Source organism: Idiotropiscis lumnitzeri, chromosome 2 (assembly GCF_059441095.1).
Source record: "Idiotropiscis lumnitzeri isolate Australia: NSW breed Sydney's pygmy pipehorse chromosome 2, RoL_Ilum_1.0, whole genome shotgun sequence".
Classification (NCBI taxonomy): domain Eukaryota; kingdom Metazoa; phylum Chordata; class Actinopteri; order Syngnathiformes; family Syngnathidae; genus Idiotropiscis; species Idiotropiscis lumnitzeri.
This window is the reverse complement of record NC_142392.1, coordinates 28,784,296-28,798,266: the sequence shown is the minus strand read 5'-3', so window position 1 is coordinate 28,798,266 and position 13,971 is coordinate 28,784,296. Positions and strand designations below refer to the sequence as shown.

The following is a 13,971-nucleotide window of genomic DNA, read 5'->3' as shown; positions in this document are numbered from 1 at the left end:
TCTCTGCTTGGCGATGAGTCATGTGCCTCTTTTCGTTAGCGGCTAGCTAGCTAACAAGCTAAGCTAACTACGCCGAAAAGCATCAACGCGCGAAGATGAGGTTATCGGGACACAAAGACTTAATGAATTATGTCGTAGTCCTTTAGAGTAGCACTGGACATTCTGTCAGAAAATTACAGTCAGTTCCACACTAAATCAGAAGAATTTAGCGGTGGGATTTTTTGTTCCGGTGTGGACGGGTCGGTGGATGTGGTCGAGGTCCTTCGCAAGCTGCGCGCTTGCTAATGACGTCATGCTTTAAGCACGTATTTTTCAAATATCTTTCTTTGCCTCTGTGTTTGTTTTTACCCCTGTTCTATTTTAATATATATTTTATATAATATTTGAAATCGGTTGATAAAAAAAATTAACAAAATAACTAAATTAACGCCACATTGGCGAGTCAGCTTCTACGTCACTTCCGCCGATGCCTCGAGAAGCCGCTGCTGCAACAGCACTGGGACGTTTACGTTTCTCCTACCGAACTTGCAACAATGCTGTGGTTCAGTCGGGCTGCAAGATTGTATGAATATAATGTCTGCATATACTAGCAGTGCTTCTCAATTATTTCACGCCCGCCCCTACCAAGAAGAAAAAGATTCGCGCCCCTTCACCACCAATTTTTTTTCTGTCTTTGTAGATTGATATTAGATTGTCAATAAAATATCCATTAACTAACCTAAATTGATAAGAAATATAATTTTGAGAACTATTATAGTGAGGATCTCGAAACTCAGTACTCTGTTGTGCAAATATTGATGAGATGACAAATATTTGTCACGTCATGTCATTATCCACACCGCTTATCCTGAACAGGGTCGCGGGAGAGTGCTGGAGCCAATTCCAGCTGACAACGGGCGAAAGGCGCACAACACCCTGAACTGGTCGCCAGCCAGTCACAGGGCAGACATAGACACCGTCACTGAGTGGGAACTGAACCCACGCTGCCTGCACACAACTCAGGCGAGTGTACAGCTCCACCATCAGTGGTGATATTAGGGCTGGGCGATATGACCTAAAATCAATATCGCGATAAATTGGGCAATTTTACCTCAATAACGATAAATGTGCGATAAATTCCCCCTGAGGACCAAAATCAAAATAAATGCAGGAAATGCATATTAACGGCTTTTTTTTATTGACCAACTGGTACACATTAGTTTCAATGAAAAATAAAAGTACAAAAATCATTTGAATAAACATTCAAAATAGCTTGCTTTGCATGACTTGAACAATGTCACAAAGAACAGGAGAAAAAGGGTACCTCTCACAAAATCTTTTTCTGCAAATATATTGTGCTGAGATGATGTAATGCCATTTGCATAGGCCTAAATTTGTGTAAAGGTATCTTGTAAACAATCTAAATAATGCCATGTGCAAAGGAGCTAGTCGCCTGTAAACAAAATGCTAAATAAAATGAAAAAAATGTCAATGGAATGCCAATGCCAAATAAACAAGTGTGCTTCATCAGGAAAATGTGCCGTCTCGAGTGGTGCGCGGTCGCTACTTGTCGTCTACGTCATGCACAGTCAGGCTCAAACAGGGATCCATGTTGCGACTCGACCACAAGTCGGATGTGGATGCAAAATGCTCGACATGTCTACGCTCCCGTCCCGATGTTGTCCATATAAGGAAGTGCTGTTTGCGGCAAATATTTCCGTGCCTCTTGTTGGCTACGTTCATGAGGCGTTTAAGTCCTGTGCGCTCCACTGTAGCTCGAGGAGCTCTATCTTAAGCTATATGCTAGGCTATCGCGTCCACCTCTGAGACATTCTCTCGTATGGTGTCGCCTCCGTTATGGGCTGTTGTCACTGGTCCAACCTTGCTTCTCACTTTCAACTTTTAGCACAGCATGGTTGTCTTGTGGGAGGTGAAAAAGAAAAGGTTGGACGCGCTGTTTTGGGTGCTTCCGACGCACTCTGTAGTTCATGTTCTTTTGCTCAAACATCGTCTATATGGAACCCAAAACATTTCCAAACGACAGATGTCGAATTTCTTTTCGGGACAAGCCAGTCAGGAACAATTTCAACGAACATTACGTCGTCTTCAGCCGTGTCAGCTGCTTCTAGATTTGAATCGACAGCTACGACCGCGTCATCAGTTTTCTTTCTTGTTCAGCTGGGTGGAGTCACATGACTACAGCCGCTCAAGCCGTCTTACAGGGGCATGAACATAGCTGCAGACTAAAAGGACTTCTTTTTTTTTTAAAACACCGAATTAACCGACATGGGCAAAATGATTTTATTAAATTTCGATCACGGTAAATTTTCGGTTTATTGCCCAGCCCTACGAGAATAGCAGCGATCCTTGAAGCTTAAAAAAAGACAAAAAAAAAACCTGAAGGAACTGACTCTTCGTGGTAAGATGTAAATGTGATTTAGAAAATATGATATATTGAATTTTCAAAGCTCTTTTATTGACACAAGCCCAATGTGATCAGTGCATTGTGTCTGAGTGATGATGATTTTTTTGTGTTTACATCAAACATTGAAATGAAATTAATTGCCTTTGCCTGGAACAACATTTTTTAACGTTATGCTTTTCAGTTGTCTTTTAAATCGTACCTAATGGAAAAGGTGTGAGAAGAAACGTTGCTTATGAAATCGGTATCTTCCACAATCATCAATAAAATCACTTGTTCCACTTGCTCATGGCCTTCATTACGCTGTGTGAAAAGGTGAAAAACTGAACTAGAAGTTGAACTGTAAAAAGAACCAGATAGAGAAACGCAAATAGTCTCAGTTTCTCTCAATGGCTTTAGTATGTCACGAGTTGGCAACTTGATGGCGACTGGAGTCAGCATTTATTTGTCACCACGGAGGAGATGATCCGCATCACGCAGTTTTTTGCTGCTGCTGTCTGAATTGGACCCCGGAGGTTACCTGCCAGCATCCCTGAATTTCACCGGCGGATCTTCAGCTATCCCACGTCTGACCCCAGATTGTTGTGGAATTTTCAGCAGTAAGGGAAGATCAATGAGATAGTCTGGAAAATAAATTGTCTTTTGAGTCAGTCTGCAGAGTGATCTCAGTGGGAGAAGTGCGTGGGAAGATACTGATGCACACAGGAAGATGAAGATTTATTTGACAGGAACTGTGTAATCTTAAAACAAAAAGATACTTTTTCTGCGTTGAGCCTACTTATCAGTCAAGGTCGTGTTGTTTTGGCTTCACAAAGAATCCTCTCGTACAAGAAGCTAAAGGCACTTTCTTCAAAAGCAAGTGGCCACAATAAATAACAAAAACCTTACTTGCAAAATAATTGTCCATAATATTAAGATTGAACAAAATAGTGACACAAATATTGAAAAAGTAAATTTAGTCACGATTAAACATTGAATACTAAATTATTACTAAAACAGTTCAATGAATCTTGAAATAAATAATGAATCACCGTAGTTTAATGAATACTGAAACGAATAATGACATTTTTAAGTTAGTTAAGTTATAAACACTGAAATCATTTTTTAAGACTCTAACATTTAGAGAATAAAACAGTGATGTATTTTAATTTAAAATTCGCAACCACGTCGCTGGCGAAAAACCCTGTAAAAAGGCAAACATGTTGACATAAAGTTTCACTTCATCATGTCAACTGTTAATAATAGAGAAATACATTTGGAATACTATCCAACCAACAACATGGTGTCCGATGTATAAATAAAACCAGCAACAAAAGTAAAATTCAATACATCTCTCAAGTTCATATTTGGGAACTAAAATGTTTGTTCATGTGCATCTTAGGTATTTCTCTATGTTGAGAGGAAGATAACGATGATTTGCATAGCAAATGGCGACATCTGTCGGTGAGTTGGTGACAGTGCTCCACACAGCCAGCAGCCAATCATATCACAGCGGGGTGTGGCCTGTTCTTCCTCTTTAGTGCTGAACAGACTGCCATTTTCTCTTTCATTCGTCTCGTCGCACAAAGAGAAGCTCACGAGTTATCGCCAAGCAAAGACCAAGTGCGGATTTGTTGAGATTGGCGTTTGAAAATGTGTGAAAGAACGACACCCGAGTACAAAGAGGAACTTTGTGAAATAAAAGAAGAGAACGAGCAACATCTTCAACTTCTGGGCGAAGGTTGCAAACAGCCTCGTGTTGTGCTACACAAAGCAGGTTTGTACACGTCTTACTCTCATTTGCTTTGTAAAGAACGACTTTCTATCGTTAAAAATATGCGTCACAACATCAAGTTGTTTGGGGAAATGCGTTCAAGGTTATTGCCGTTTTATTTTTAAATGTTGCCTTTTACTTGCCAGTTTGCTGAACATTTGTTTATGCCAAATGAAATCAGTGCAGAAAATGGATGCCAAAGAATAACCAATAGTGGGGGGTAAACTCCGTGTTTTTTTTCCAGTTTAAAATTTGAACTGATTATTTAACATTTTACATATTCCAGTTTTTATATGTTGTTAAAGAAATTAAGTTTGTCATGTCATTATGTTTCAAAACTACGCTGACAGATGTAGTGTATTTTTATATCCACTGTTGGAGTTGAGCCACTGAGAAAATGAGAAACATTTAGTAAATGAATCTTCAAAGCCAAACTTACTCCAATGCGTGTTCGTTTTTTGTACTCAAGAAGAAAAGGGCCAAATAAAGACTCAACAACAGCTGATTAGGGTTGCGATATTTTAGTTTCTTCGATTTCTGGAGTTCAGGAAATAGTATCTGGGCGGCCTTTTGTTAATCTGACGAGAAACTGACGAGTACAATCGAAAAATGGCGCGCTGATCTCAGCCCAGCCTGACATTTTATAGGAGGTTTCCTATGTCAAGGGTCATGTAGGTTGAATCGGTCGTCCTTGCTCCTTCCCCCGGCCCGGCCCACGTTCCAGGTCCAAGGCTGACCCTCTCAGGCAGGCGGCAGTCTCTCCGTCTCTCCTGCTCACATTCCCCTGTAATCTTGTCAGTGTTCAGATTGTGTGGTGTATGTTTTTGTAACAAGTTGAAATATTAAAGTATAAATAAAATAATGTATTATTTGTAATACGATAGGAATTTAAATATTAATTTTGTCTTTTGAATATTTCCATGCTTTTCACATTAGTGACGCTGTCGATCTGGGTTCTCCTATAGTTTGTAATAAGAACAATCTGAGATCGATTATTTATGTCTGTATGAACCTAGCAGGCGGCCGTTGGAGACTTTCCTCATTCTAGTAAAGTCTACTGAGGAAACAACACACAACACTGTTGTGATTATTTCACCCTGTTTCAGGGTGTAACATTTTCACAGTTCAAATTATGTATTTTTGGTGTTCTTGATCGCGTCCCTGTGACGTCCTCCCCTGCCCAACTTGATATGTTTGAATCTTCGATGGCCTATGTGGAGAATGTGTTTCGTCGTATTTGTCCATGAAGTGCTATCTGGTTTGTCATCAGTTTGACCTGAGCAGACTGAATCTGTTTGTTCTGAATGAGAGTGTGGGTCATGAAAATACTCTGTGTGCAATTTTGAGGTCTTACATTTAAACTAAGTCATATAAATTTAGCATATGAATGCATCAGTAAACACCATGACTACAATCCCAGTCAATCTTATCGATGCACTGCACTTATACTTTCATTTGAGAAATGCTTTTTGTTTAATCAATGTTGGCAGAGTGGTACTACGCAGCAGTCGTATCGCGTCCAACTATTTTCAGGATCAGCAAACCAGAATTTCTGTATTGACAGAGGAATAACTGCACACAACCTGTCTCGTCTGACAGTGTGGAAGAAGTGAAGATTTTATTCTGAGGCGACAAAGGATAAACATAAAAAGATGTCAAAGTACCGCACTACGAAAGAACATTAGAAAAAGTATAAAAAAAATAAATTTAAAAAATGATGATAGGAACTAAGTAAATGGGGACTAGTGCGGGAGAAATGTGCAGAAGATAAAGAAAAGAAAGGTCTAGTGGTTAAAGAGATGAGAAATAAGAAGTTTAAAACTATAGCTATAGACAACATAGTCGTGAATAAGCTCAGTTTGAGCACAGACCCTGGCCAGCTTGTAAATTTTAGCAGGAAAATTATGAGCTGAAAATAGAAATAATGAAGAGAAGCGCGCTTCCACGTATCGTATTGGGCACTTTGCGGCATGGAACACAGCAAGGATCGAGGCGTACCGTTGTGTGGAGGTCCCGACGGTTTCGCTGGTACGTAGGAAGAGATACGCTGTTCAGACATGTACCCTGTGATTACTCGTGTTCTGGTAAAGGCCACACAAAATCAAAAACCTGGCTACCATCTACTGTGGGACCAGGAAGTCAGGCAGCCCCCACGCAGGAGAAAAGCGGTGATAGTTATAAACCAGTGCCAGTCCCTCCTTTGTAGAAAGAAATGCCCCTTCTAAAACCCAAATGTGATTGCATTAATATTCAGTTTTATCAGTTCAACTAACGCGTGTGCGTCCTAGTGTGCATTGAAAGATGCAGCATAAAAAATTTTCAAAAATTTGGAGAATAACTAAAGCAAAATTAGAACGAGAAAGATAATTGGCTACATAATCATTGGGGTGAAATTAATCTTAATTGCAAAAAGGGGTAATTTAAATTAAGAAATCTAAGATCATAAAAGGATGAATGCATGTTCCGTGGAATGTGATTTGTCAACACGGAAAAGCCCTGAGTGATGAAAACGTGAACATATGGTTCAGGAACAGGTCTCTTTGACGGCAAAAGTCTGACTATGGTAAACAATTGATAATTAGACCTCAATGAAGTGATTGTGCAGTTGAAAAAGTTCATATATTGACTGTGAAAAGCTAAAGTGAGAAACTAGGATTAACTATTTGGCAAACACTAGAACATATTCAGTCTCGAGGAAGACTGAACGCAGTAAAATTGCAATAAGAAGAACAATAAACCAGCCCAGAGTGTTACAATGTCCTGGAAACAAAAGTTTGGGATTGCCCCTGACGGTGAAATTCCTCTCTGAACTCCTCCTTTGTGCCCCCGGCAGCAACTCATGAAACAGGGATACTGATAAGAGATACAATTTTGTTGAAACAGAACATGCAAGGTTAAAGGTCATGCAAAACAAAAAAAACCCCATCTAATGTTCCATACTTCAGTTTTGCGACCGAGGTACTACGGTAATTCAATTAATGGAACGACATTTGAGATGGAAATGACAGGAATATGATGAATTATCATGTTATGAGGGGCCTTTTGAGATTCAGTAAATTGATTTAAATTAAATTACAAATTTTTAGTCTGCGCATAATCCACTTCAAAGAATACTGACTCATTGGTTGAGGAAAACGGGGTTATATTAGTTAGTTAAAAAAGAATAGCTAAATTATAGTTGACGTGTTCATGGGGATTGAATATGAATCATAAACAGAAGACAAAACCAATTGGCATTGGCATTTGTAAAATATGATGAGGGATTAAGTTGGTGAGCTCTTATGGGAGACGGGGCGAGACGCGAATGGATTGAAGCTTCCGCCAGTGACCCGTCCAATAGTGTCACCACCACACAGCTGTGCTAGTGGCCGTCCTCGAGGGCGTGCGCCTCCCAGTTACTGACATCATGCAGAACAGTCCGTCAATGAGAAACTGCTAATCAGTATGAGTAGAACTCCCGTTTCTGCATCGATGAAAGAAAATATTGTATTAGATGGAGAAAAAGAATTGTTACACTTGCGGGTTCAGGGCGCCAAGAGTGCTAATTCACCGGGAAAAGGAAAAAAGAATATGGGGGGAAAAAGATTAAATAAAACGGGGCGGAAGCAGCTCATGCAGCAGCCGACGCATGCAGCTCCCATTGCGTCTGCTCTTTCCATTTCCGTTGCTCCTGGGCCAGGTTCTGGTGACGCAGTGCCCACAGCAGGCTTGTTGTCCGCACCTGCCGGTCAACAAGGTCACGTAACAGAAGTAGGGGTGGTTATAGACATGGGTTGTGAGTGGGACGTGCTCTTGCTGTGGGGTCACTGGGTGATGAGCGGTCCAAACCGAGCCACTTCCTGAAATGTGCCATCCTGTGGTCCAGCGCCATGCCTGTCACAAAGAGCTCCTCTAGCACGGGGCGCCATCGCTACCCCCTCCTTCGACAACGCTTCTATGGCTTCCAAACGCACAGTTGACGCCTCAACCCGATTGGGACCACATTCCACGATAGGGGTGCCCGCGGAGCCTCAGCATTCAAGGACCGGCATGTCTTAGCATTCCGATGACGACTGATGGACAACAGTTTTAGATGGTGGAACAAGATATTTCACGCTTTGCAAGTTCCTTCTGCATATCCCAATGAGCAACAACACTGTCACGTTTGTGGGACTCTTGAGATTGGCCGAGTCACTGCCATGCACCGAAACCGCACCTGTGAAACAAACACTGGAATTCGAGTGGGACTGAATTTCAAGAAGGGACTGAATTTGACTGTGCACGTCCGCCGGGGAAAGCATATGTTGTCCTCCGTTCCAGTAGACTGGGCACCTCTGAGACCATGGTCTCCATCCTCCCGCGAGTGGTACGTCTTGTTCCTGCTCTGGTCTGCGCGGTGTAGCCGCCTCCACCCTTTCAAACCACCAATTGGTCCTTTGCATTGAACACTGAGTGATGATGATTTGGTTTTTCAGGATGCATTCACCCAATTTCGAGGGTCAGAAGTGCGTCTTGCATTAGGATTATGTATTTGTGATGTCTACCGGTGCTGCCTCGCATGTGTGCCTTGCCCCAGAGCAGAGGAAACGCTATGAATTGTCTCTGTTCGCTGAGCCACAAATCACATTAACTATCGGTGCGCATCATCATACTAAAGATTTCGGCCCATTGGTGAAGACTTTTGGCAGAGTTAATTTCAGATGTTGAATACTCCATGTCACGACCAGGGTGTGGTGTTTCAGCACCCATTACGAATTCTTCTGTTATGGAACATTTTCCGAATTTCGACACTTTGGTAGACAGTGAATGGGTCACTCTGAAGCGAAATCTGTTTGCGTCTCTGCCAGAGGGGTTGTGGACCCGGGGTCTGACTGATGTGCTCTGCTCCACAGCTTCTGCAATTTGTTTTTGCTATATCTGCAAATGTTTTTATATTATTTTGAAAGAAATTAAGTTTGTCATGTCATCATGTTTCAAAACTATGCTTACGGGTTAATAGAAGGTCACAAAAACATGGACCTCTTAAACAGGAAAACGTGAGTTCAGTGGTAACAGAGTTGTCTATGCTGGCAGTTTAGCAGGAAGCCACAAAAACATGCACGTCTTGAACCGTGTTTGACAGAAAACCGTTTAGCTCGCATTGAACAGAAGTGTGATAAAATCAAAGTGTTCATGTTTTTCCATTCTTTATGAGTTTGCATATACAAATTACTTTGCTGTGCTTCAATAAAACGCGGCACAGGAGCGGGAAAGCTTTTCTCTTTGCCGGACTGCTCCTCGCAAGTGACAAAGACAATCTTGGCTGGGTTATTCATTTGTGCAGGCTTGTCTCGTTTTTCACAACCTCTCTGACATATCTAGTTCAAGCAATTCCTTATGGAATGATTCAACCTGACTCTAAAAACTGTGCACACTGCGGCAATAAGATCAATGGAGGTTGATCAATGTTCGTGAATAAAACACAAATGATGACGTTTTTTTAAGAAATCAAGTACGTATTGGTCTTATTTATGAAATTTTTACTGGCTCGGTCAATGAACCTCCGGTGGCTCTGCACTGTTTTGTGCACGTGTGCATAGTTTCACCTCATCCAAACATTTAAAATACATTGAATGCATCCATCCAGGGTTGCACGGATCTCATCAGTGAACAAGCGCATGCTGCAAGGAATGCATCTGCATCTTTGGCTTACTATGCGCTTAAAAAGGGAGAACGTCAAAACCCCCTTTTCTACCTACAAGCCCAGGAACATTTAGTTCCTGTGGCTCAGGTGGTTTGCATCTCCCCCGCAACTCGTAGTTCCTGGTAATTTATCCAAATGACATTGATGATGTATCAGTGGGATGTCTTGTGTTACTTTGTTACTCATTACTGACACCCGATGGCTGTTAAGCATCATTGCAGTTACAAAATAATTCAGGGAACTCTTATCATATTATGGTGTATCTTAGTCTAATTTGAATATGTATTGGATAACTTTAATATATACAGTCATTATTCAAATATGTCAACATGAAAGTCAGAGTGAAAGTGTTGTTGCTTAATTTATGTGTAGGGGTTTTGACTCTTCGAACGTTAATTTTGTTTTAAAGTTCATTTAGAAACAGAAATTTTTTAAATATAAAAAGGGGAATGTCGGAACGTACTAGCAGGCTAAATGTCATTTTGGGTAAAAAAAAAAACCAAACTTAAATCATGCAATAAATAGCCACTCTGATTCCAGGGCCCCTTTAATTCTTTTAGGGATCCAGATTATAATGGAAGCAAAAAGTACCCACGATGAAACTATCCATAAATGCAAAATGAAATACTTGAAAACATATTTCGCTTGAAGGATTCCTATTTTATCAATGACATTATGTTGCGATGGCCCCCAGTGGTCTGCATCAAGATGTTAGAGTCCCACAACAGGTGTTCCATCAGACGCACACAAGAGCCTGTGTGTGCTAACTTCAGCTCGCTTCCAAAAACGTCTGTGACTATGTCAGGAATGAAATCGGGCATCAGCCGCAACGTGCTTCCTTTTTAAATGCTCGTTTATCACAGCTGTGCTGCTAAGAAAGGGAGGTTGACATCATCGGACGTAATTTTTTTGAAATACCCCCATGGTCCGGTCCAAAGTGGGGTCGCACGCATTGCTCTGTGTGCGGCAGGCACAAGTCAAGGTAGCATGGTAGAAACAATATCAGACAAAGTTGCCGCCTGAGCTTTGACTTGACCAAACCAAATTTGTCTTTTTGTGTCCTACAGACGTCAGTGAAAACGATCTCCGTTCTGTGAAAGAGGAGCCAGACTTGACTCATATCAAAAAGGAGGAGGAGGAGGAGATCAACAAGTCACCAGTGAACGTTGTCCCTATCAAGACTGAAGATGAAAACAAGGATGAGAGTGAGGACAACAGAGGGGCGGAGCCTCCAAGCAGCAGCTCAAGTCATCACGTGACAACAGAAGGTGATGAAGACCACTGGGGGCCATCACAAGCACATAATGAGGACACATCAGACGATGATGATGATGATGATGATGGGCAAGCCAAAACTGAAAGGGCATGTCACACTGACTCATTAACCTCAAAGTTGTCTTTAAAACGACACACAAGAAACCACGGTCAAGAAAAAACTCTTTTTTGCTCAATTTGTGGCAAAATTTTCTCTCGAAAGTTTCATTTGACAATTCACACAAGAACACACAGTGGAGAAACATCTTTTTGCTGCTCAGTTTGTGGCAAAAGCTTTTCTTTAAAGTCAAATTTAAAAACACATACACGATTACACACTGGAGAAAAACCTTTTTCATGCTCAGTTTGTGGAAAATGCTTCTCTCAAAAGGCAAGTTTAACAGAACACACAAGAACACACAGTGGCGAAAAACCTTTCTCCTGCTCAGTTTGTGGCAAAAGCTTTTCTGGAAAGTCAAATGTTACAAGTCACATAAAAACACACTGTGGAGAAAAAAACTTTTCCTGCTCAGTTTGTGGCAAAAGCTTTTCTTTAAAGTCAAATTTAACAAGTCACATAAAAACACACACTGGAGAAAAAAACTTTTCCTGCTCAGTTTGTGGCAAAAGCTTTTCTTTAAAGTCAAATTTAACAAGTCACATAAAAACACACACTGGAGAAAAACCTTTTTCATGCTCAGTTTGTGGCAAGAGTTTCTCTCAAAAGTCAAGTTTAAAAGAACATATAAGAACGCACTGTGGAGAAAAAACCTTCGCCTGCTCAGTTTGTGGCAAAGGATTCTCTCTAAAATCAACTTTAACAAAACATAGAAGAATACACAGTGGAGAAAAACCTTTTTCCTGCTCAGTTTGTGGAAAATGCTTCTCTGTAAAGTCAACGTTAACAAGCCACACAAGAACTCACAGTGGAGAAAAACCTTTTTCCTGCTCAGTTTGTGGTAAAAGCTTCTCTCAAAACTCAACGTTAACAAGCCACACAAGAACACACAGTGGAGAAAAACCTTTTTCCTGCTCAGTTTGTGGACAATGCTTCTCTGTCAAGTCAACGTTAACAAGCCACACAAAAACACACAGTGGAGAAAAACCCTTTTCGTGCTCAGTTTGTGGCAAAAGTTTCTCTGATAAGTCAAGTTTAACAAAACACACAACAACACATTCTGGAGAAAAACCCTTTTCCTGCTTGGTTTGTGGTGAAAGCTTTTCTATAAAGGCAAGTTTAATAAGCCACACAAGAAAGCACACTGGAGAAAAACCTTTTTCCTGCTCAGTTTGTGGTAGACGCTTCTCTGTAAAGTCACATTTACAAATGCACACAAGAACACACAGTGGAGAAAAACCTTTTTCATGCTCAGTTTGTGGCAAGAGTTTCTCTCAAAAGTCGAATTTAACAAGCCATACAAGAACACACAGTCGAGACAAGCCATTCAGTTGCAGCGTTTGTGCTAAAACATTCTCCACTAAACATAGTGCTGAGAGACACAATTGTGTTGGTGACAAAAGCAGCGATGCTTGAAGCTTAAAAAATGACAAAAAAAACTGAAGGAACCGACTCTTTGTGGTAAGATGTGAATGTGATTTTCAATAAAATATGATAAAATTGAATTTTGCAAAGATCTTTTATTGACACAAAGCCAATGTGATCAGTGCCAGAAGAACCATTGTGTCTGAGTGAGGATGAGTTTTTTTGTGTGTTCACATCAAACATTATAAATAAAATTAATTGCCTTTGCCTAGAACAACATTTGTTAACGTTATGCTTTTCAGTTGTCTTTTTAATCGTACTTAATGGAAAAGGTGTGAGAAGAAACTGTGCTTATGAAATTGCTGCCTTGCACAATCATCAATAAAATCACTTGTTCCACTTGCTCAACTGGCCTTGATTACGCTGTGAAAAGGTGAAAAACTGAACTCGAAAAAGAACCAGAAAGAGAAACGCAAGCAGTCTCAGTTTCTCTCAAAGGTTTTGGTATGTCAGGAGTTGGCAACTTGATAGCGACTGGAGTCAGCGCTGATTTTCTCGCTGTGTTTGGCTGGCTCGTATATGTATGGTCCATTGAACAAAACTCAAACTCTTCAAATATCCCCTCACATACATTTAATATTTCACTTTCTGAATAAATTTCTGACTTGCTAAAACACTTTCTAGGTTGAGCTCTATCAAGTGTTTGGGGTTTGTTGCTAAGCAGAATCTCACTTTGGAAAAACTATCATTTTGTCAAATACAGTAATACCCCGCTACTTCGCGGTTCACCTTTCGCGGGTTCAGTGCTTCGCGGGTCTAAAAAATATTCGGGGGCATTGTAGTTTCGCCGAGCGGCACGAGGGGGCGCTGGAGCGGTTAGACGGCCGGCGTGCGCAGAAGAGGGGAGTGGACGAAGAAGAAAGTGGACGAAGAAGAGAGTGGACGAAGAAGAGCAAGTCCCCCGGGCAAGATTTGGGGCGACGTTTCGCGCGGTTCGGACCGTACCAGAGCTCCGGCCGGCGTGCGTGGCAGTTAAGCCGTAGAGGAGCACCTTCCCCGAGCACGGGCGGTGCCAAGCGGCCCCTAAGTTTAACCGAATGGAAGCTCCGGGGGAGGAGGGCATGCTCGTGTCACAGTTAAGCCGTAGAGGAGCACCTTCCCCGAGCACAGGCGGTGCCAAGCGGGCCCTAAGTATAACCGAATGGAAGCTCCGGAGGAGGAGGGCGGGCGTGCGTCACAGTTAAGCCGAATAGGAGCACCTTCCGCCTGGGCACGAGCGGGGCGACATTTCGCTCCGTTCGGGACCGTACGAGAGCTCCGAGAGCTCCGGAGGAGGCCGGCCGGCGTGCGTGGCAATTACGCCGAAGAGGAGCACCTTCCGCCCGGGGCACGAGCGGGGCGAAATGAAACCGAGTTCA

General features: G+C 41.7%; 1 protein-coding gene across 1 annotated transcript; it reads left to right on the top strand.

The window, feature by feature from the left end:
• Positions 1–10,499: 10,499 nt before the first annotated feature.
• On the top strand, positions 10,500–12,613 carry LOC148342218 (uncharacterized). The gene is made up of 3 exons (XM_088288106.1): positions 10,500–10,512; positions 10,917–12,327; positions 12,409–12,613. Exons 1-3 carry the CDS (start codon positions 10,500–10,502, stop codon positions 12,602–12,604), a joined length of 1,620 nt encoding a protein of 539 aa, XP_088144232.1. The 3' UTR covers positions 12,605–12,613.
• Positions 12,614–13,971: the final 1,358 nt, after the last annotated feature.